Source organism: Passer montanus, unplaced genomic scaffold, assembly GCF_014805655.1.
Source record: "Passer montanus isolate IOZ18808 unplaced genomic scaffold, ASM1480565v1 scaffold112, whole genome shotgun sequence".
In the NCBI taxonomy this organism is placed as follows: Eukaryota; Metazoa; Chordata; class Aves; order Passeriformes; family Passeridae; genus Passer; species Passer montanus.
In genome coordinates this window covers 1,283,319-1,305,635 of record NW_024357836.1, presented here as the reverse complement: position 1 = coordinate 1,305,635, position 22,317 = coordinate 1,283,319, and the positions used below count along the sequence as shown (strand labels likewise).

The window sequence follows — 22,317 nt, the reverse complement described above, 5'->3', positions numbered from 1 at the left end:
CTGGGAGGATGGCAGGATCAAGAGGGTGGCAGTATTGGGATGGAGGATTGGGATAGGAATAGGGGAATGGCAGTGCTGGGAGGATGGCAACGCTGGGAGGGTGGCAAGATTTGGGAGGATGGCAAGATTTGAGAGGATGGCAGGGCTGGGAGGATGGCAGGATCAAGAGGGTGGCAGTATTGGGATGGAGGATTGGGATAGGAATAGGGGAATGGCAGTGCTGGGAGGATGGCAACGCTGGGAGGGTGGCAAGATTTGGGAGGATGGCAGTGTTGGGAGGATGGCAAAATTTGGGAGAATGGCAGGCTAGAGAGGGTGGCAAGATTTGGGAAGATGGCAAGGGAGGGCTGGGAGGATGGCAGGATCAAGAGGGTGGCAGTATTGGGATGGAGGATTGGGATAGGAATAGGGGAATGGCAGTGCTGGGAGGATGGCAACGCTGGGAGGGTGGCAAGATTTGGGAGGGTGGCAGTGCTGGGAGGGTGGCAGGAATAGCAGGATGGAAGTTTGGAAGGATGGCAGGACCACGAGGACGGCAGTGGCAGTGACATGGGATGGGAGTGGGGATGGTGAGGGGCTGGGTTCCCTGTGGGTGCTCTCGATGCCACCCTGTGTGGATGGGGATGTGCCAAGGGTACTCTGTGGTCATGGGCAGACACGCAGAGGTGGGAGCAGCCCCTTGAGTGCCCTCCTGCTCTGCCCAGCTTCCTCCCCATGAGAAGACCCCACACCACATTTCCACCCGCATTTTTTAGGAATCTGCAGAAACCTCAAGCCCTGCATTCTCATGGAAGCACCGAGCAACCTCAGAGCCAGCATCTCCCTTTTCCCGTGAGCACCTCCTGCCCCAGAGCCTGGCACAGCCCCCTCAGTGCCCCCACCACAGCCCCCTGGGCCTCCCCTGCTCCCACCTGGATCCCCTTCACCCTCGGTGACCCTGGACGCCTGTTGGGGACCCTGGCCCTGGGTGCCCCCCAGCTCAGCCCCTTCACGCCGGGCAGAGTTGTTTTGCTTCCACACAACCCTTTCCTCCCTGCCTCCCCCTTTTTCCCCCCCTTTCCCCTCTTAGCCAAGCGCACAGGGAAGGGGAGAGATTTTAACCTTCTGCCTGGAACCAATTAAAAAGGTCTTTCCACAGAGACGAAAGTGCTCGTGCACCTTTGTGTGCTGCGAGCGGGGGGAAGAAAGCAGAGGCGGCCTTTGAAGGGGGGATGAGGTCCCTCCGCTGGGACCCCTCCGGGCTTTCAAAGCCTGCGTTATTTCTTTATTTTTAAATAGCCAAATTAAAGTGCCTCCCGCTTCCTCCCCTCCCCGTTTGCGCGGCAGCACGTGGCCCCCGCCGGCTGCCAGGGGGGCTGCGGGCACGGCTGGTCCCCTTCAGGGTGTCCTGGGCACCGGGAGGGGTCAGGCACTGCCCTAAACCCGGCCGGGACCCCCTGGGACGGGGCAGAGCATCCCTCCTCCCTGCAGAGGTGGTGCTGAGGGGGTTCTGGCTGAGGCAGGGGGGGCCCACTGGACCCCAAACCAGGGCAGCCCCCTGCTCATCTCAGGGCAGACCCCCTGCTCATCTCAGGGCAGCCCCCCTGCTCATCTCAGGGCAGACCCCCTGCTCATCTCAGGGCAGCCCCTCACTCACCCGGGGCAGCCCCTGACCCACCTCAGCACAGCCCCATGACCAGGGCAGCCCCCTGCTCACCTCAGTGCAGCCCCCCCCCACCCAGCAGAGCCCCCCCAGACCCAATTCCATCCCTTCCTCGCAGCCCCTTGAACCCAACCAGCCGAACGCATGAGTGGGTTCCTTCAAAGACCACCGCCCCAAGCCCTGTGCCCCCCCTCCCCGCCGCCCCCTGCCCAGCCCCGTAAGCCCCCGCTGAAAGGGCCGCAGAACAAAGCACAGGAAGGGATTCCGGTGGTTTCCGCACGGACCTGAATGTGGAGTCGCTCAATGGAAGAGGAGCCACGAGGCGCCGGCGCTTTTCATCCCCGCATCCCGCATCCCGCTCGGGCCGCGGGGGCGCGGACCGGGCGCTGCCCCCCCGGCTCCTTCCTCCTTTATTTTATTTTATTTTTTTAATTTTTTTTTTTTTGGTATAGTAGTCTCAGATTTATTTTTCCACAGTGTAATTCTGAAAGACAGCAGAGATGAATTATTCATTCCCCCTCTCCGCCTTTGCATACAATCCCTGCCGGGGAGAGGGCCGTGGCGAATGCGTTTGTGTGCAGGGCTGGGCCAGGGGGGGTGGAAATCGATGGCTGAGGTTTAGATTGGGTGATTTTTTGGGGCTGGAGCGCGTGGGATGAGGCCAGGAAGTTTCTAGTGGGGAATTGTTCCTTTCCCAAAGCTGCCACAAAGTGGAGGGTCCCGGGGTGTGGGGGCTGCTGGGTGACCCCAGGCTCTGGGTTTTGTGTGCATCTGGGGGGCTCCAGGGTGGGCACCATGGTCCTGGCTTCACCCCTCACCCACTCATGATTCTGGGTGAAAAGAGGGGGAGAAGTAAAAAAAAAAAGTACCCTTTTTTCCTAAATTTCTCCTAAATGAAATGCTCCTTTAACTCAGCCTGGATGTGAAGCCAGGCTGAGGATGAGGAGGGATTCTTCAAAGAGCAGGATGGCTTTGGAGACCTGTGGCTGGTGCTGCCTTCATCCCCATCCCTCTTCATCCCTGTCTTGCACCCTCGTCATTCCAGAAGGATGTTCCCCCTTGTGTGCCCCCTCTCTGTGCCCTTCCCTGGGGACACAAGGGCAGCTGGTGCCACCGCTGCCCGCTGGCATGGCCATGCCTGGACCTTGGAGTTGGCTGCCAAAACCTGGCAGGGGAAAAAGGAGGGGAGGGGGGATAAGGGGGTGAATCTGTGCGAGGGGAGGCAGCACCCCGGGCAGGGCTTTAATCTGATTAGTCTTGCAGTGAATGGATGAAGCGAAAAGGCTTAAACCCCGCTGAAAGGAGAGGGGAGGATGGGGCCACGGAGAAGTAAAGACCCCGGCGGGTTGCACCAAATCAGGTCAAATTTGGCCGGTGGGACACAAGGGGAAGGAATAAGGAGGGGGGAAGAGTCAGGCGAGGAAATCACTGGATCTGGTGGCACTGTGACCTCACAGGGACCGCTGGGCTCTGTGCCTCTGTTTCCCCCTCCTTCCTCCCCATGAGAAGACCCTACACCACATTTCCACCCGCTTTTTTTTTAGGAATCTGCAGAAACCCTCAAGCCGTGCATTCTCATGGAAGCACCGAGCAACCTCAGAGCCAGCATCTCCCTTTTCCCGTGAGCACCTCCTGCCCCCTCGCTGTGCCCTGTGCCACCGGGAATGGCGACAGGGACCCGCTGGGTGCCGGGGAGCTCCTGCAGCCCGCGGGGCTCCCGGGGGATGCTCCCCGCAGCCCCCTCGGCGGGGGTGGCCGCCTCCCCTCCCTCCATCCCCTCTCCAGCCCATCGATCCTTGCCCCGATCGATGGGCGCTTCCCTGCGGGCGAGGGGCGGTGCTGCCCGGCCGGGCAGGAGAAATGGCTTTTCACAGAGCCTGGAGCGGGATCCGGCATCGATCTCTGGTGCCTCGTCAGAGATCAATTAGGGCGGTCATTAGCCGTGCCCGGAGCGCAGCGGGAGCCCGGGCTGGGAGGGGAGAAGGGAAATGCCAGGCTGGGCACGGGATGCTGCCCAGCTCACCCATCCCGCCCTGCGCATCCACCCTGCCTCAGTTTCCCAGATCGGAACTGAGGTAAAAGCTGTTCCAGCGTGACTGACAGTCCCTTGATTGTCCCGGGGCTGTGAGAGCCTCGCGGCTGGGCTGTTCCTGGCTCATCCTCCTGATGGGGATGTTTGTTTAGCAGTCCCTGCAGAGCCGTGGCCGGAGCTGTCCAAGGAGCAGGAAGGAGCCTGGCAGGAGCATGGCTGTCCTGGGGGCTGACAAGTGACAGGGTGTTCTCAAACACCAGGGTGTGTGTCCGTCCCACCCGGGTGTCTGTCTGTCCCTCCCCGGTGTGTGTCCGTCCCACCCGGGTGTGTGTCCATCCCAGCTTAGGGAAAGCAGCCGTGGGAGGCCCCGTGGGACCGGAGTGCAGAGGAGCAGGAAGGTGACCAGGTCACTGTCCTGCTGGGAGGCCACGTGGAGTGGCTGAGACCACCCAGGCACTGATGAGGGGACTGGACAGGACGTCCTGGACGGGAGAGCACGGACAGGGACCCCCGGGCAGCCCTGGCTGGGAGAGAGCCACAGGCAGGCACTCCATGGTGGGAAAGCAGCAGTGGTGCCTGCAGGGGAGTGAAGGGGTGCAGGACCATCATCACCTCTTGGGTGTGAGTTTTTAAGGCTCTGAAGGACCTGATGGTGCTTGGCATCTGTGCAGGGACAGGTTGTGAGCAACCTCTGTGTCCCCCTGACCTGGCATCCTCCCAGCCTGGCATCCCCCTGACTCAGCATCCCCCATTCCCAACATCCCCAGCCTCCTCCTGTGCCCGTTTTCCCCTCTGGCTCAGGGTTTGTGCCCATCCAGCTGCGCTCCTGGCAGCAGAGGATGGCAGGAGCAGCCATCACAGCCCAGCTTTTGCCATCCACCCTCGGTGCCACTGCCCTGTCATCCTCCCCTCAGCCAAACCCCAGCTGGAGAGCAGCTCTGAGCACAGCAAACCCTTGGGTTTGGGGAGGATGACCTGGAACAGGTACTGCCTGCAGCAGCCGCCTCTGCCCGCGAGCTGCAGCTTCTAAGAAACAGAAAATGCGGAGAGTTTCAAAAAGGAAAAAAAAAAAAAGAAAAAAAAAAAAGGAAAAGTTCCCCGATTACATCTGGTGAAGTGACAAATCTGCCAGGCAGGTGATTATTCTGGGTACGGACGTGCCGAACACAGATGCCGATAGGATTAAAGGGGAAAGGGGGGGGGAGCTCACCCTGTTAAACCAACACCTGATAAAAGAATAAACCAGCCCGAGGAATAAATTCCCAGCGCTGCCAAGGTCGTGCGGCGCCAGGCCCGCTACCGCTGCCGTGGGGAAGGGACAGTGTCCGAGCTCCGGGGTGACCCCTGGGGCACTGGAGCCCCCCACGCCCGGGCACCCCGGCGCTGCCGCAGCCCCCGCTCCCGGGAGCGCCCGTACCCGGCATGCCCTCGGCTGCCTGGTTGCTTTCCAGGCACGTCCCGGGCATCCCCTTGGGATGGCGCAGAAAATTAACAGCAGTTCAGATCTGAGGAACTTTATGACACGTGTATGATAGGACTGAACCAGGGCGTAATTGAATGACGGATGAGCTTCCAAGAGCCACATTTCCAGGGAGTAATGAAAAATAGAAGTGCTATTGACTAAAGGAGCTTTCGGCGGCCGGGCGGCACGGCGCGGGATGAGCCGCTGCCGGCGGGGGGAATGCATCAATACGGCGAGTAATAGCTCAGTTATTATAACTCTGGAAATGTCATTCAGGCCTAACCAGAGAACACTGGCTATTAACTAGCCTTAAACAGAATGCGCCGGGCGGGAGCTCGAGCCGCCAGCGCCTGATAATTATTTTACTTCTTTTCATGGCTCTGTCGCCTTTCCCACTGCAGGGAGCCCGGCCTGAGTGGCTGCAGCCCTGGGGGTCGCTGTTCCTGCCTGTGGCACTGAGCCAGGCCAGGCTCCTTGGGAGCTGCTCCAGGGCAAGGCCCCATGGCACCCAGTTTGTCCCTGTCCCTCGCAGGGATTGCTGGCGTTGCTCTTGTCACCTGCAGCTACAAGCTCAGGGCTGCAGGCTTTGTGCACAAGCCTCCCTGTGTCCCTTCCTGCATCACTTCCCATGCACATCTCTTCCTGCATCCCTCCCTGCATCTCTTTCTGCATCACTCCCCATGCACATCCCTCCCTGAATCCCTCCCTGCATCCCTCCCCATGCATTTCCCTTCTTGCATCCCTCCCTGAATCCCTTCCTGCATCCCTCCCCATGCATTTCCCTTCTTGCATCCCTTCCTACATCCCTTCCTTCATCCCTTCCCACATCTCTTCCCTCATCCCTTCCCATGCACATCCCTCCCCACTATTTCCCTCATCCCTCCCCACATCCTGCCAGTGCCTCTGCCCAGACATCCAGCCGGCAGCGATGGGATCTGGGCTGGCAGAGGCCGGCTCAGGGCCCGGTGCCCTGCGGAGCCCTGAGGTGTAATGAAAGCCCAGGGGAGAGTATCGAGTGATCCTAAATGGATTGTCTCCATTAGCTCAGCCCCATCAGCCGGTTATCCCCTCCTGGAGCGCTCCGGGGCTGCCGCCAGTGGCACTTAGAGTGCTGCCAGCACCTGCTGCCGCAGCACAGCGCAGCGCCCACCTGCTGGCACCGCCACCGGGGACCCATCCTGCCAGCCCAGCACCATCCTCCTGCTTCTGGAGCCCCTTTTTGGGGGGCAGCGTGCCTGTGAGAAGGATGGTGAGATGCAGGGGGGTCTCACCAGCCTTATCCCTGGGTACCCCAACATTCCACCCTGCCGTGGGAGAGGTGGTGGCGAGGGGGGCACGGCAGGGTGAGGGAGGGCTGGCTGCTTCCCACAGGCAGCCGCTCCCTGCTTGGCAAGTCGGAGTTCATCATTAGCCAGGAAATAATTAATTGTTGGGCAGACAAAAGGCATCGCTCGGCCCCCCCGGAGACCCTGTCCAAGGGAGCTGTCAGGGGCGGGTGTGATAAATGACGGCAGCCCCGCGCTGCCGGGACGGGGGACAGTGGTGTCCTTTGGCTGGGGGTCACCACGCTCTGGAGTGCCCCGGGAATGCCAGGGTGGCACTGAGCAGAGGCTGCGGGGTGACAGGCTGCCCCGTGCCATGCTGTGCCCGTCCTTCTGAGCCGTGGTGTCCTGCTGGGCACGGCGGCCGATTTCCTCCGCGTCGGCGTTTTCCCGGTGATTGCGGGGCCAGCGCTCGCCCGGCTCCCGCCGATCAAATTACTGCTGCCTCTCGCCCCAAATTCCCTGCCAGTCCAAGAGCTCCAAGGTTAAAGAGTCACCGTGCTCCTGCCAACCCCCGCCCTGCTGCCACCCAGCTCACCACTGCCCCGAATTCAGCCGCCAGCCAAAAATAGTGGCCAGCAAGTGAAATGATGCACCAGTCCGTGTTTATCTGTGTTAATTTGTGTGTCTTCAGCCAGCTGGGATGGGGAATGTACTCCTTCTTTGTCACTCCTGCTGCTGGACCCACGCCGTGCAGGAAGATCCAGCCCTGGGGCAGGGAAACTGAGGCACGGATGCAGTGGATGCTGTGGTGATGTCACAGCAGAACCGTGCCATGTCCTGGCTGTGGCTCTGGGATGAGACAAATGGAACAGCTCTGGGGAGTGCCAGGACAGTGGCTGGTTTGGCTCAGAGACCCGAGTGTGACACTGATCTATCTCCTTAGTGGCCTTTCCTGCTGCCACCCGAGCCCTCACAGCACCAGGAACACCCAAAATCCCCCTCCAGCCTGGTGACAGTGGGACTGGCAGTGTGGGTGCCCCTGGCAGGGCTGTCCCTCACCCCCAGGACAGCGGGGACGTGACAGCAGACGAGACACGAGTCTGGCACCGACGCCGTGCCGCTGGTGACCCCAATCCTCAGGCTCTGCCTGCATCATGCCACAACGATGTTGGGGCTCGGCCGAGCTAACGAGGTCACCCCTGGGGGGCTGTTTACCCCATCCCCCGCCGGAGACCCCCAAAGGGCGCCTTGATCCGGCTGTCCCTGCGGGCGGCGGGGGGCCCGGCTGTCACCGGCTGATAACCCCCAGCAGCTCCGTCCCGTGCCCGTTATCAGCGCCCGCCCGCCTGGCCAGACGCGGTAATTAGGGCGCTCAGCGTGAGCCGCCGGCGCACGGATGAGCACGCGTGATCCCGCGCGCGGCTGGCGCGTGCCCGGCGCCCGGCTGCGAGGGACGTGAGCGGGGCTGGCGTGCACAGGGCTGAGTGTGCACGGGGGCACCTGGTGTCTGCGGGGTCACCTGTGCCAGGCTGATGGCCATGGGGACGTGCTGGATGGTGATTTGGGAATGGATCGCCTTCCTCTGGAGATGGTGCCACTGTCACCTCACTGTCAACCCCCCTTGTGTCCCCTCCTGCCACCTACTCTGCCCCTTGTGCAGCTGTCTGGGTCTGCTGGCCCTCGCCCTGATGCCTCTTGGACCCTCACTCCTTCCTCTGGGCCTGGCAGATCTGGGTGTCCAGCGAGCCCCAGTGCTGGCATTGCCGTGCCCATCCCATCGTGCCCATCCCATGGTGGCCACCCCCGTGTGCCCATCGCTCTGTGCCACCCTGCTGTGCCCATCCCACCATGCCCACCTGGCCGTGCCCCGTCTCCCGGCGCTGCTGGCACTAACACAATTACCGTGACACTTCCCAGCCCTCGTTTCTCCATCAGTTTGAGTTTCTGCTCTGATTCGATTTGCGCGGAGCCGGCCGCGGGCCCGGCTGGCTGCCGCCATCCCCGGGGCCTGCTGGCTGCTGGCACTCCCTGCGAGGGGCAGCCGTGGCCAGAGACCCCCCCGGTGCCGTCCCAGCTCAGTGGGCAGCGCGTCACCGAGGGCTGGCAGCAAGGGGTGTCACATCCACGGCGTCACATCCGTGATCTGTGTGGCTCCTGGTGCCTCGGTAGCTGCTCTGCTGTGGTGGCAGAGCTGTGCTGGGGTGTGAGGGCAGTGCCAGCTCCCAAAAATGCGTGGAGAGGGACGTAGGGCAGCAGGACCCATCCTCCCTTTGGCTGGATGGGGTGCCAAGGGGAGGAGATGAGGATGATGGAGTCTGGGGCACAGAGGAGTGCCAGGGTGGGGTCTCAGGGTGGCCTGGCATGGGGCACTGAGGGGCCTGGGGGTCACTCACCCACAGCCCAGCCCGGGTGCCCCCTCAGTCCCCATCCCAGGGGCTCGTGGCTGGCACCACTTGGTGGCCTCAGCCGGGGCTGGGCTGAGGGAGAAGGAGCTGGAGCAGGACCTCTGCACCGCCCCACTTTATTATTGAATTTAACCTACAGTCTTCCTTACATGCCACAGTGCCCGTAACTAGTGCAGAGGCTGCTTTTATGTGCAAATGAGGCTTTTTTTTTAATCTTTGACAGAGAATGTGCTGTGTTTACATAACAGAGGGCCCTGGTACTCTGGAGAGGGCCACTGACAGTGCTGGCAGGAGATGTTAAGAAAGATCTAACATTTCTGATCTCTGTTTAGCCAGAGGCGCTGCGAGGCGGCGGGAGCAGCAGGGGAGGGTGGCTCTGGGGTGCCCAGGAGAGCAGCCTGGCTCTGCCTGCCCGGGGCTCCGGGGCCAGCAACCTGGGGCAGAAGGGATGGAGCAGCTGCAGGAATGGGGTGGCACCACAGGGTCACGATCTGGGTGTCCCTGTGCTGCGATGGAGACCCCAGACCCCTCTCTAGGGTCTCCAACCCAATGGTTTGGGACAGGGCTGTTCTCCTGTTGTTGATGGTGCTCCTTGAGCTTTGGGAGCATCCAACAACCTCAGGATGACCAAAAAACGGTGGTGAGCCCAAAGCTGGTGGTGAAGCAGCAGCCAGGAGCTGAAGGGATGAGCTGTCCCAGCTTCCCTCCGTCATCCACTGCCACCAGCACAGGGAAAAACTCCTCCTGCCAGGTTAAGTGGAAAAATGACCAATATCCTGCGGCCTGCCAGGTTCAAGCGCATTAATTCCAGGGAGTCGGTTAATGGCAGTATTGATTAGTCTCAGCGCTGGGCTAACGAGCATCCATGCTAATGAGGGGTGAATGGTGGGAATTGCAGCAGCTGGAGCAATTCCTGGGAGCTTTGGTTGTGGGGCGAGGGTAAAGCTCCCCAAAAAGAGCCTCCACCTGCCTGGGGAGGGGGTTTGTCCCCCTGGACGGGCTGTGGCATGTGGAAAATGGAATATTTGCGTGCCAAAAACATGATTTCCGGCTGACACGTGGTTTTTTTGGAGAAGAGGGTGATGTCATGAGTCTGGGAGAAAAAACTGTCTGATCCATGCTTGACATCACGGCAGGGTCCATCCACCCAGCCTGTCTGTGTCTCTTGGGTCATGTGGAACTCCCAGCTCCTGGTGCATCCGTGGGGTCGTGGCTCTGGCTGGGTTCATCCCAGGCACTGTGAGCTCCAGGGTCCCACTCAGGGGAGGAATCTCCTGATCCCACTCCCATGCACGGCCCTGTGGGGCTGAGGGCGAAGCCACCCTGGCTCTTCCTTGGAAAGTTGCTCAGTTTTTGAACTCTTTGCTTTTTTCTCTCTTTTTTCACTGCCAACACTTGAAAGTCCCCATTCCTCCTCCACTGTCTCCATCAGCACCCCTGGCCCTCACTGCAGTCACCCTGTGGGGTGGTGACATCCCAAGTTTAGCTCTGCATTTCCTTTGTGCAGCTTGGCAAAAAAGTGGAACAGGGAGGGAGATTAACTTGGAGTTTGGAGAACCAAGAGCAGGTTTTGCTTTGGGGTGCTCAGGAATATCCTTGGAGTGGCCCCACAATGGGGTGCCCAGCCCTGGAACGGGGTACAGTGGTGCAGGGGGGTTCAGGAGATGTAATGGGGTGCCTGCCCCACAGTGGGGTACCAGGGGTGCCAGCCCCACATTGTGGTCCCAGGCACAGCCCAGTACCAGCTGTTGGGGAGGATCATTTCCCTTTTTCCATCAGTATCCCTGCAGCCAGAGGAGGCTGAGCCGCTTCCGCGCCGCTTTGGTGGGAATCCTCTCCCAGCTACCACGTGCCCAGGCCCCGCCAGGCTGGCGCTTGCATTTAAACAAATTTTATTTTCTTCTGTGTGCTAAAGCCTCCCCACAGCCCGCGGGATCGGGCTCGGCTCTGCTTCCGGATCCGCAATCAGGCTGAAATAACAGCTCCGGGGGTCCCCATTTATCTCCGCGCCTCTCTCCTCGTGCATCCCATCTCATCCCGCTCTGTCACCCCATCCTGTAATATCTCAGCATCTCCCTAAAGCAAAAGATGACAATAAAGTGTAAATGGGGAGTGTTGGCTCTGGAGCATAATGATGGCAATTTAGATGCCAGCCGTCATTTCCCCGCCGTTGCCCCAGGTAACAGGAGCCGCTGAATCCTGTGGGAACGCGGCCGAGGCGGGACGAGGTTACCTCGGAGGCTGATGGCTGTCCTGGGATTTTCTGTCATTTACCTTAAAAGGAGGGAAAGGGAAATATCCGTCAGTGGAGGTGTGAGCTGCGGCAGTGCCAGGCTGAGCCAGGCTGGGGGTGCTGCTCCCCTGCTCCAGCTGGGGCAGTGCTGGTCCCTGACCAGCTCCAGGGTTGCCAGGGCTGGGCAGGTGCCCCTTGGGTCTGCATGGAATTTGTTTTCATTGCTCACAATGCCTGCCCCAATCCTCATCCCATCCCTGTGCCCATCTCCATCCCTATCAGTGTCCCTGTCTCTATCCCCATTCCATCCCCACCCCATCCCTGTCTCTGCTGCCATTCCCATGCCTGTCCCCATTCCCTTCCCCATCCCTATACCAGATTTTATCTCCATCTCCATCAGTCTCTGTCTCTCCCCCCTGCCACCCCTGTCCCCATCCCTGTCTCTGTCCCCATCCCCATCCCTGTCCCCATCCCTGTCCCCATCCCTGTCCCTATCTCTGTCCCTCTCTCTGTCCCCATCCCTGTCTCTGTTCCATTCCCATCCCTGTCCCATCCCTCTCCTTGTCTCTCTCCCCATCCCTGTCTCTATCCACATCCTTATCTCCATCCCTGTCCTTGTCCCCGTCCTTGTGTCCATCCACGTGGCCACCCTGTCCCACCCTGTCCCACCCTGTCCCCCGAGCAGCTCGGGGCTCTCAGCCGGTGTTAGCCCCAAGCCCAGCTGCCGTCGGTGCGAGCCGTCCCCGTCATTCCCGATCCCGGTGATTGAGCTCCTGAGCGTGGAGCCGGAGGTTGGAGCAGAGATAAATATCGGCATTAAAGCTGCCAGGGCCGGCGCCGCCGGGGTCACCCAGCGGGTCACCGACGGTGGCACTGCTGGCACCGGGCCCTCCCGGTGGCAGCCCCGGGGGTTCCATCCCATCCCGCTGCTCCCCAAGGAGGGAATTGTTTCCAGAGCGTCGGGAGCACCAAGAGCCCCAGCCCTGCCCGGCATTCCCCAGGGATGTGGTCGCATCTGGGACCAGCGTGTTCCCAGGATTCCCTGGCTGGAAAGCTCCGGGAAAGAGGAGAGGAAAGGGAAAGGGGAAAGGAGAGAGAAAAGGGAAGGAAAACTGAAAAGGAAAGGGAAACTGAAAGAGAAAGGCGAGGGAGGGGAAGAGAAAGGGAAGGGAAGGGAAAGAACATAAACATGACGGGCATCCCTAAAGCCCCTCCACTGTCTGCCTGGGCCCAGGGGAGCCCCTGTGCCCCCCGTCCCGTGCCCACCTCCCCGTGCCCCCCAGCCCCTGCCCGTGCCCCTCCTGCCCCCCACGCTCCCACTCACCCCCTCTTTATTTTTTTAATCAGAGGCGTCGCTTTCTGGCGCCGAAGCATTTCCCAGCCCCGCACTCAGGAAACCTCATTAACACAGATCAAAAGGAGCTTTTAATGATTTATAAAGGTGCAGCAGTTTGGAGAAATTAAATAATTTAGGTGCTGTGTGTACGGCGGGGTCCCTCTGGACCACATTACTGGCGCTCCGTGAGCCACGACGCCGTCCCCGCTCTGTCCCACCGTGGCACCAGGGACACACTGGAATCTCTAGGGACTGGAATTCGTCACTGCCACCCTCCTGGGGGTTGGGGTCGATGGGGACAGGGCATCCCCTGAATGTCATCTCATCCCTGCCAGCGCCGGGCTTGGCCATGGTGGGATGCTGGGATCCTCCGGCACAGCCTGGAGGGAGTTTGGGTGGTGGCTCGCTCTGTGCCATGGAAAATATTTGGAAACACAGTTAAAATCAACTTTGGCACTGCTGAGGTGGTGGGATGGGGTCTGGGGTGGCCAGACCCACTGGACCAAAGCTGGGTGCACACAGGTGTCCAGGTGCATCCAGCTCCAGCTCCATCCCCTCCCGGCTCCGTGGTGACTTCTGCCTCGTGAGCAGGGAACAGGGATCAGCCTCTGGGACACTGGGACCGGCCCGTGGCCCAAATTCCCCCTGGGGGCCCCGGCCGGCTCCTGCCCGTTGTCATCCCGAGGGATGACGCCGGGCTCGGCAGCGATTCGGGCTGCCCAAGGAGGGAGAAGCAGATGGAAAACCGCCTTAAACGCTCCCGGCGTGAAGTCCATCGCCGGCCACGGGCGTGCCAGGAGCCGGCCGAGCAACAGGATTAATGCAGAAAGGAGCTGCAGGAAGGGGTCGGTGGGCTCCTGCACCCCGGGGGCCCTTCCCTGCCACCCCCCAGCTTCGGGAGCCACTTTGTCCCCATTTCCTTGCAGGGCTGGGGGAGCTGGGGGGGTTGGCAGTGCTGAATTCCCCTTGGGTTGTGTTTAACAGCCCCAAAGAGGGCAGGAGGGCTGGGGGGGCTGGTTTGGGATGGGGGGCAGGGGGGAGCTGCTGTGTTTTATTTTGCTCTGTAATAGGCTTATTACTCCTGATCACGCTGTGACTATTTGAATGAAGGAGATTTCGGGAGATGAAAGCGGAAGGGAGATTTTAAATCTCTCAGTGCCTGGCCCCGCAAGGACGGGTGCCCTTGGAGAGGGGGGGACCCCATACCTGGCCCCCTGCCCCAGTCCCCCCCTCGCCCCTGTGCCCCTGTGAGCCCCAGCAGGCCCCCAGTGGTTCCAAACCTCCTAATTTCCAGCCTCAATTTATTCATGGCCGGTTCATACCCATTTGTTTATGTGCCAACACCGTTCCTCAGCTTAAATAGCTCTTTTCCATCCATAATATCCCCCCCCTCCCCGTATTCCAGTGGGCGCAATCATATCTCTTTTCAAGCTGTTCAGGAAAGAAAAATCTGAATTATTTAACCCTTGGGACACTGGCTGGTCGCGCAGGGTGTAGAGAGACAAATCTGCTTTGTTCCTGTGCTGGGTCGCTGCCCGAATTTGGGAATTTTGGGAGGATGCTGTTGTAGCTCTGAGGGGAAACTGAGGCACTGGCTGTGGTTTGGGGGACCAGGACCAGAGTTTGGGTGTGGGATTTGCTCTCCTGGTTGGGTCTGCCCTGCAAGGGGGTCTCCATCTGCAGGTGCCTCTCCTCTCGGAAGGGTTTTTCCCCTCCACAGTGAATATCCAAGAGGTAAAAACTTGAGAAACCAACGTGTTTCCAGCATGGGGATGCCACCCTGCCCGGCGTGGTGTGGGGACACAGGGGTTGGGAGCTGCCAAAGGGGCTTCACCAGCTCCGAGATTTTAATTCTGGACAATTGAATTTTATTTAAATTGCCTCCGATGGATTCTTGCTCCTGTTGTGGAAGGGGCAGGGGTGTGACGGTGCTGGGAAGTTGTTGATTAAAGCCAAACCCGATGGAGCCAGGCTCGGTGGGTGATGCCAGAGGGTGGGAGCATGGGGTGGGGGCTGCCAGGTTGGGGGGTGTCCTGGGTACACCCCTGGTGCTGGGACCATCCCCGTCCCAAAACATCACACTGGGATGCACTGGGGGAGCCCAGGACCCCATGCAGAGTGGGGAGCACCATGCTGGGGGTCCCCACAGCCCCCCTCACCCAAAGGAGGGTGACTCCTCCCCACAGCCCCCCAAAAGAGGGTGACCCCCTCCCCGTGGCCCCCCCACACCCATCTGTGTCCGGGCCATTAATCAGCTTTAATCAGCTTTAATTCAGCAATTTGTCACTCCCTCAAAGTGAGTTTTCCCCCAAAAATGTAATAATTATTGTTGCTATTATTCCCCTGATAGGTGGGGGCCCCCCCGCCTTTGCTTGGGCTTTAGTAACGATCATTAAAATAAATAATTTTTTTAAATAAAAGGCAGCGAGAAGAAGGTTTTTTTGTTGGTTTTTTCTTTAAATATTTTTTATTGTTCTCCGTGCATTTGAAAATTGTTTCCCAGTAAATTCCAGCCCTTTGTATTAATTTTACATTTTCCAATGTTACCTTGCCAGGGGCAGGGTTGGCACAACTGGCTCGGGAAAGGAGAGGGAAGGAGAGGGAGAAACCCTGCTCCTTAATTAGCGCCTTCCCTGTGTGATCAGAGAGCTTATGAGGCAGGTAATGAGCTGGAGGGGGGCTGCAGGACCCCCCCTCCCCACACCACCTCCCTTCTTCCCCCCCTTCCCTTTTGGGGGTCACTCTCCACCACCATCCTGCTGCAGGGATGGGGGTGCACTTTTGGGGCGTTTTGGGTGAGCTGAAGCCATCTCAGCAGCTGCCACAGCCTCAGGGGGTGTTTGGGACCCCCAAAATGCTGCTTTGGGAGGTTGAGGGGGTTGTGGTCACTGTCCCCAGCCCACCAGGGCTGTGCTGACCCCTCCAGCCACTGGCCAAGCCCTGGAGCTGTGGGGTGACCACTGTCCCTGGTGGTGCTGAGGTTTTTGGGGGCTACCAGATGGGGGGAACCTTAAATTGATAGGAAAAATCCTCACTCAGTGAGGAGGGGAAGCCAAGCTGCCGTGGGGGAACGGTGAACTCGGCCTTGAGCTCCACCAGCTGTGCTGCTGGGGGGGCCTGGAATTTGGGGAGGGGCTCACAGGGGTGCCCTGAGGAGCTGGAGGGGGGTGCTGGCATGTGCCATGGAGTTCTCCAGTGCTGCTAATCCCTTAATCTCTGGAATGGTCGGTGCCAAGAACACCAGTGACACCGGGATCGCTGCTGAGCTGCGGCGATGCCGGCGCCGCCGGGAATCTTCGTTTCTCTGTGGTTTCCTGCCAAACGGTGCCGGCTTGCTGGCATGAAACAAAGAGGATCTGGGTTAGTCTGGAGGCTAATGGGGCTGTTGGGGTTGGATCAGGCTTTGGATCACGGAGAGGTGAGGCCCTGTCATGGAGAAGCTGTGGCTGCCCCAGCCCTGGAAGGGTCCAAGCCCAGGATGGACATTGGGGTTTGGAGCACCCTGGGACAGTGGAAGGTGTCCCTGCCATGGCAGGGGGGACTGGATGGGCTTCAGGTCCTTCCCACCCAAATCATCCTGGGATTCCATGGTCCTGTGTTCACCTGCCCCTCCTTTCCCACTCGTATCCGATAGTCCCGGATCAGCTGGAGGAGCACTTGATCTCCTGGGAGTGGCTCTCCTTGGCTCCTTCCTGCAACACAAGGAGGATTTTCAATCCCAAAAAGAGCAGCTTGGCAGAGCCCCAGCCCAGGACACCAAGCAGGGCACAGAAACAGAACCACCCACGGGGACTGGATGAGCTTTAAGGTCCTTCCCACCCAAATCATCCTGGGATTCCATGGTGCTGTGTTCACCTGCCCCTCCTTTCCCGCTCCAGGACACCAAGCAGGGCACAGAAACAGAACACCCACGGGGACTGGATGGGCTTTAAGATCCCTTCCAACCCAAACCTCCAAACGGGCGACAACAAGTCCGTGACCCTCTGACCCAACGTCTCCGCAGGTTCCACCGCGGGGACTACACGGTGGAGGTGAGCATCAACGACTACCTGGACATCTACTGCCCGCACTACGAGGAGCCGCTGCCGGAGCGCATGGAGAGGTACATCCTCTACATGGTCAACTACGAGGGCCACGCGTCCTGCGACCACCGGCAGCGCGGCTTCAAGCGCTGGGAGTGCAACCGCCCCGACTCCCCCAACGGGCCCCTCAAGTTCTCCGAGAAGTTCCAGCTCTTCACCCCCTTCTCGCTGGGCTTCGAGTTCCGGCCCGGCCACGAGTACTACTACATCTGTGAGTGGGGTGGGGGGATCCATGGGGTGGTTCTGGTGGTGACACAGAATGCTGCAGAATCCCCCCTAAAAAGCCCCATGTCCAGCTCGAGGCAAACATCCCACAGGAACTGTCACAGCTCTGGGCATGAGAATGACCAGGATTGCCCAGAGGTGCTGGTGTCACCCCGGTGGAAATGGCACCGGGAATGGCCCCAGCCCCAAGAGTGTTCCCATAATCTCCTGTGTATTCTTGGCACTCTCAAAAATATTCCCGTGGTGCCACATGGAATTCCTGTGCTCTCGCATGTGATTTCCATCCTCTCACATATATTTCCTATATAATTCCTATCATTCCTGTATAATTTCTATATATTTCCTATAATTTCCTATGTAATTCCTATGCTCTCCTATGTATTTCTGTGCTCTTGTGGAATTCCTGTGCTCTCCCGTATACACCTGTGTTCTCCCATGTAATTCCCATGTTATCAAATGGAATTGCTGTGCTCTCCCATGGATCCCTGTGCTCTCTCATGTAATTCCCATGCTCTCACATGGAATTCCTGTGCTCTCCCGTATACACCTGTGTTCTCCCATGTAATTGCCATGTTCTCACATGGAATGCCTGTGCTCTCTCATGTAATTCCCATGCTCTCACATGGAATTCCTGTGCTCTCCCATGTAATTTACACCCTCTCACATATATTTCCATGCTCTTACATGGAATTCCTATGCTCTCCCATCTATTCCCATGCTCTCCTATGTATTTCTGTGCTCTTGTGTAATTCCTGTGCTCTCCCACATACATGTGAGCTCTCCTATGTAATTCCCATGTTCTCACATGGAATTCCTGTGCTCTCCCACGGATCCCTGTGCTCTCCCATGTAATTCCCATGTTCTCACATGGAATTCCTGTGCTCTCCCATGGATCCCCCTGCTCTCCTGAATCTGGGCTCCCTTTCTCACCCAAACCTGAGCTGCCCGGCCTGCTCTGGAGGACACTCCGGTGCTGGCTGCAGGACGAGGGATCCTGGCAGGGAATTTCCTCTTCCAGAACATCTGCAGGGACAGAGGAGCCCACAGGAAGAATAATCCAGCAGTGCTGGGAGCAGGTGCTGGGATAAAACCCAAACCCAAGCGAGGCAGCGCGACCCCAGCCCCGGAGCCACGGCCACGCTCCTGCTCCTTATCATTCCTCCTCTTTTTCCTAAAGCAGCTGTTTTCAGCCCACTTAATTTGTTCCTTTTATCTATATTAAATTACCATTTCCCCCTGTCTCTTCCCCCCCGTGAAATGTCACCGGCGCAATAACTGCGGCCACAACTCTCTCTGTCTCTCTTCCCCCCCAACAACCCCCCTCCCCGCTTTTATTTTATTTTATTTTTTTTTATTTTTTAATGTCGTTAGGGAGAGATTACACAGGAGTAAATGGGAAGCTGATCATTGCTAACCCGGTTAGAATTCCCGTCATGCGGAACATTAGAAATTATGCCTCTTTGAGGAACCGTATTTAGCAGACATGAAAGAAAAGAAATTACCTCCTGCTCGAGCCCACGGGTTGGAATCCATTAACCCGCGGGCACCGGGACACGCTCCTGCCTCCGGAGCGGGTCAAGGGCACCAGCTGGCCTGGGCACCGAGCTGGGGGGCAGCAGGGCGGGGTGGGATTCTGCGGGGTGGGATGATGCTGGGTGGGATTCTGTGGCTTGGATTCCCTGGGATGGGATTCTGCAGGATGGGATTTTGTGGGGTGGGATTCTGTGGGATGGAATTCTGTGGGATGGAATTCAGTGGGTTGGGATTCTGTGGGATGGAATTCAGTGGGTTAGGATGCTGTGGGATGAATTGCAGCAGGACAGGATGGGATTCTGCGGGGTGGAATGATGCTGGATGGGATTATGTGGGGTGGGATGCTGCGGGATGGGATTCTGTGGCTTGGATTCCCTGGGATGGGATTCTGCAGGATGGGATTTTGTGGGGTGGGATTCTCTGGGATGGGATTCTGTGGGTTAGGATGCTGTGGGATGAATTGCAGCAGGACAGGATGGGATTCTGTGGGATGGGATTCTGTGGGTTAGGATGCTGTGGGGTGGGATTCTCTGGGATGGGGTTCTGTGGGTTAGGATGCTGTGGGATGGGATTTTGTGGGGTGGGATTCTCTGGGATGGGATTCTGTGGGTTAGGATGCTGTAGGATGGGATTCTGTGGGATGGGATTCAGTGGGTTGGGATTCTCTGGGATGGGATTCTGTGGGTTAGGATGCTGTGGGATGAGGTTCTGTGGGTTAGGATGCTGTGGGATGAATTGCTGTAGGATGGGATGGAATTCTGCAGGATGGGATGCTGCTGGATGGGATTCTGTGGGGTGGGATATTGTGGGATGAGATTCTGTGGGATGGAATGCTGCTGGATGGAATTCTGTGGGTTAGGATGCTGTGGGATGGGATGCTGTGGGATGGAATTTTGTGGGATGGGATTCTGTGGATTAGGATGCTATGGGATGGAATTCTGTGGGTTAGGATGCTGTGGGATGGGATGCTGTAGATTAGGATGCCGTAGGATGGGATGCTGTAGGATGGAATCCTGTGGGATGGGATTCTCTGGGATGGGATGCTGTGGGTTAGGATGCCGTAGGATGGGATGCTGTGGGATGCCTGTGGTCCTGCTCAGTTCAGCACTTTCTCCATCCCTCCCATGGGGTGCAGTGCCAAAAAGGAAAAGAAAATGGGAGGGTAAAAAAAACCCCACCCCCATGGAAGGCTGGCAGCAGCTCTGGAGGAGCTGGGATGGGGCTGGGATGGAGGAGTTGGGGTGCTCATGGTCCTGCTCAGCTCAGCACCTTTTCCTTCCCCCCATGGGGTGAAGTGCCAAAATGCAAAAGGGATGGGTAAAAAAACCCTGATTTAATTTAAAAAAAAAAGAGAAAATTAAATCTCTTTATATATATATAATATATAAAATAATCCCATTTTCTCATCCCAAGAGGAAGAATCACCCCAACAATTACTGATTCCTCCCTCTCTCCCAATGTTTATTGTTTTTATTCCGTGCCTTGACCCAGTTTTGCTGCTGTCCCCACAATCCACCCCCTTTGTCCCCTTTTCCCCCTGCAGCCGCGTCCCCCCCGAACACGGTGGACAGGCCCTGCCTGAAGCTGAAGGTTTATGTTCGGCCAACAAGTAAGTGAGAGGTTTGGGGGGTCCCTGGGGGGGTCCCCAAGTCCTTCCCCGTGCGTTGGGGGCGAGTGGTGGCCTTTGGGTGCCACCCCAGGGTGACAGGGATGGGGACAGGGCCCCTCAGCTGTGCTGGAGCCATCTCAGCACTGCCCAGACAGAGACGCAGGGAAAAAAATAAAAATGAATAACAATAATCATCCCTGCTCAGTGGCTACTTTTCCAACTCGCATAAATCAGCCATTTAAAAAAAACAAATTAATAATTTTCTTCTCCTGTTAACGTGTAATTAGCAAATGGCAGCGGCTCTCCCCGGGGACAGCGGAATGTCACCGGGTAACCGATGGCTCTCGCCTCCCTTCCTTTGGTGGCTTTCAAATAAAACCCAACAGAACAGAACCATCTGTAAAAACTCATCATGTTCCGTTCAGGGTGATGGGGGAAAAAATCTCTCCCGATATTATTTTTTAGTGTTTTAATAATATTGGGATTTTGTTCTGTCTTGTGGAGGGGAGGGGAGGGGAAGGGGGAGAGAGGCTGGGCCGGGGGGGTCCCTGAGGGGGCACCCCTTGGCTGGGGCTGGCCTTGGAATGAGTCTGGAAACTTCCCCCTGGCACGAGGGACCCTCTGGAACCGGGGGCACGGGGGATCAGGTGGGTGGAGCATCCCCAGGCAGGACCAGACTGATTTTCCTGCATAAAAATCCAAAATCCAGCGACAAACTGGAGTGAGATGAGCCGGGGAGTGACCACATGGGGTCCCGTGTGTCCCCCCGTGTGCACGGGACCCCCGGGCAGTGTGCCAGGGGTGACCGTGCCCCCCATCCCTGGCTGAACCCCGGGGACAATGCCACCTGCCCGTGGCACACGGGGACGGGGCACAGCGCTCCGCAATCCCGGGAAAAGGGCAGGAACCGGAGCACCCTCGGCGTTCCCACCTCACCGCCCCACCCGGATGTCCCCGTGTCACATCCCCGGGGGGTGGCAGCTCCTTTGGGGAAGCCGGGATTTGGGGAGGGCTCAGCGCCCCGCTCCCCCCGCGGGAATTCTGCCGGTGCCAGCCCGGATCGCCGCCATCCCAGGCGCTCACCCCCCCTCTGTCCCTTCCTTCTCCGCAGACGATTCCCTGTACGAGTCCCCGGAGCCCATTTTCACCAGCAACAACTCCTGCTGCAGCCTCAGGGTGCCGCCGGCGGCGCTGGCGGTGGTGCCGGTGGTCTGGACGCTCCTGCTCTCGTAGCACCGACCCCGACGCACCGGGAGCGGCTCCGGGGACGGATCCCGCCCGCCCCCGTGGCCTGGATGGTGCCCAGGGAGGGTCGCTGCTGCCGCCGAGGATTTTGTCGCCGCCCGAAGTCGCCGCCGTGGCGCGGCTGTCCCGCCGGGAGCGGAGCCGGGCTGTCCCGGGGAGCGGGTCCCGAGTCTCCATCCCTGCCCCGCAGCTCCGGCTGTCCCGGTGGGGCGTTGCTTTTTACATTTCTAGACCAAATACAGAGTCCTCGTCCGTCTGGGTGTTTTTTCCTTCGTTGGTTTTTTTTTTGTTTGTTTGTTTGTTTGTTTTTTGGTTTTTTTTGGTCTGTTTTGCTTTTGCTCGGTTTTTTAAAAGAAAAAATATTTTTATTTTTATTTGTTGAGTTGCTCCCGTCGGGTCGCCCTGGTGCCAGACTGACCCGCACGGGCCGGGCTCGAGTCCCCGCTGAGCCCTCGTTGTCCCCACCGTGGGCAGAGCCACCGGGACCACCGGGAGCACCGGACACAGCGATGGTGCCACCGGCTCCGTGGGCACGGACCCCTTCCCAGCCCGGCCACAGGACGTCACGGGGCCGGAGCCGCCACCCCCGGCCACCCCCTGCCCCGGGCACGGGGGGCCTGGACGGACACAGCCCCCTCTGAGCACCGGGGGGTCACCCTGTCCCCTCCGCTCGGGCCGCGGGTGTCACCGCCGTCCCCATGGGACACCGGAGCAGCAAAGGAAACCGGACAGCGGGCAAGGACAGCACTGGGGACAGCCTGGGGACACTGCCATGGCCGGCGTGGAGAGCACTGGGGGTGCGTGGCCAGCACGGGAGCACCGGGGATGGCACTGGGAGAGCGGCGAGAGGCCAGCCAGGAGAGCACCGGGGACAACTGGCACGGGGAGCAGAGGAACGGCCAGCACCGGGAGCGCCGGCGGCACGGAGAGCGCTGGGGACGGCTGGCACTGGCACTGGGAAGGCTGGCACTGGCACTGGCAGCGCTGGGAAGGCTGGCACTGGCACTGGCAGCGCTGGGCAGGGCTGGCACTGGCACTGGCAGCGCTGGGGATGGCTGGCACTGGCACTGGGAGCGCTGGGAAGGCTGGCACTGGGAGCGCTGGGAAGGCTGGCATTGGCACTGGGAGCGCTGGGAAGGCTGGCATTGGCACTGGCAGCGCTGGGAAGGCTGGCACTGGCACTGGCAGCACTGGGAAGGCTGGCACTGGCACTGGCAGCGCTGGGAAGGCTGGCACTGGCACTGGGAG

The 22,317-nt window shown here is 59.1% G+C and overlaps 1 protein-coding gene across 1 annotated transcript in view; it reads left to right on the top strand.

The window, feature by feature from the left end:
* The window catches only part of EFNA2 (ephrin A2), a 39,473-nt gene extending 17,365 nt beyond the window's left edge, over window positions 1-22,108 (top strand). Inside the window, exons 2-4 of the mRNA XM_039696043.1 lie at window positions 16,379-16,668; window positions 19,759-19,824; window positions 20,936-22,108. Of these exons, the coding sequence (XP_039551977.1) occupies window positions 16,379-16,668; window positions 19,759-19,824; window positions 20,936-21,057 (478 nt within the window). The 3' untranslated portion in view covers window positions 21,058-22,108. The remainder of the gene's footprint in view (window positions 1-16,378; window positions 16,669-19,758; window positions 19,825-20,935) is intronic.
* The last annotated feature ends 209 nt before the right edge of the window (window positions 22,109-22,317 follow it).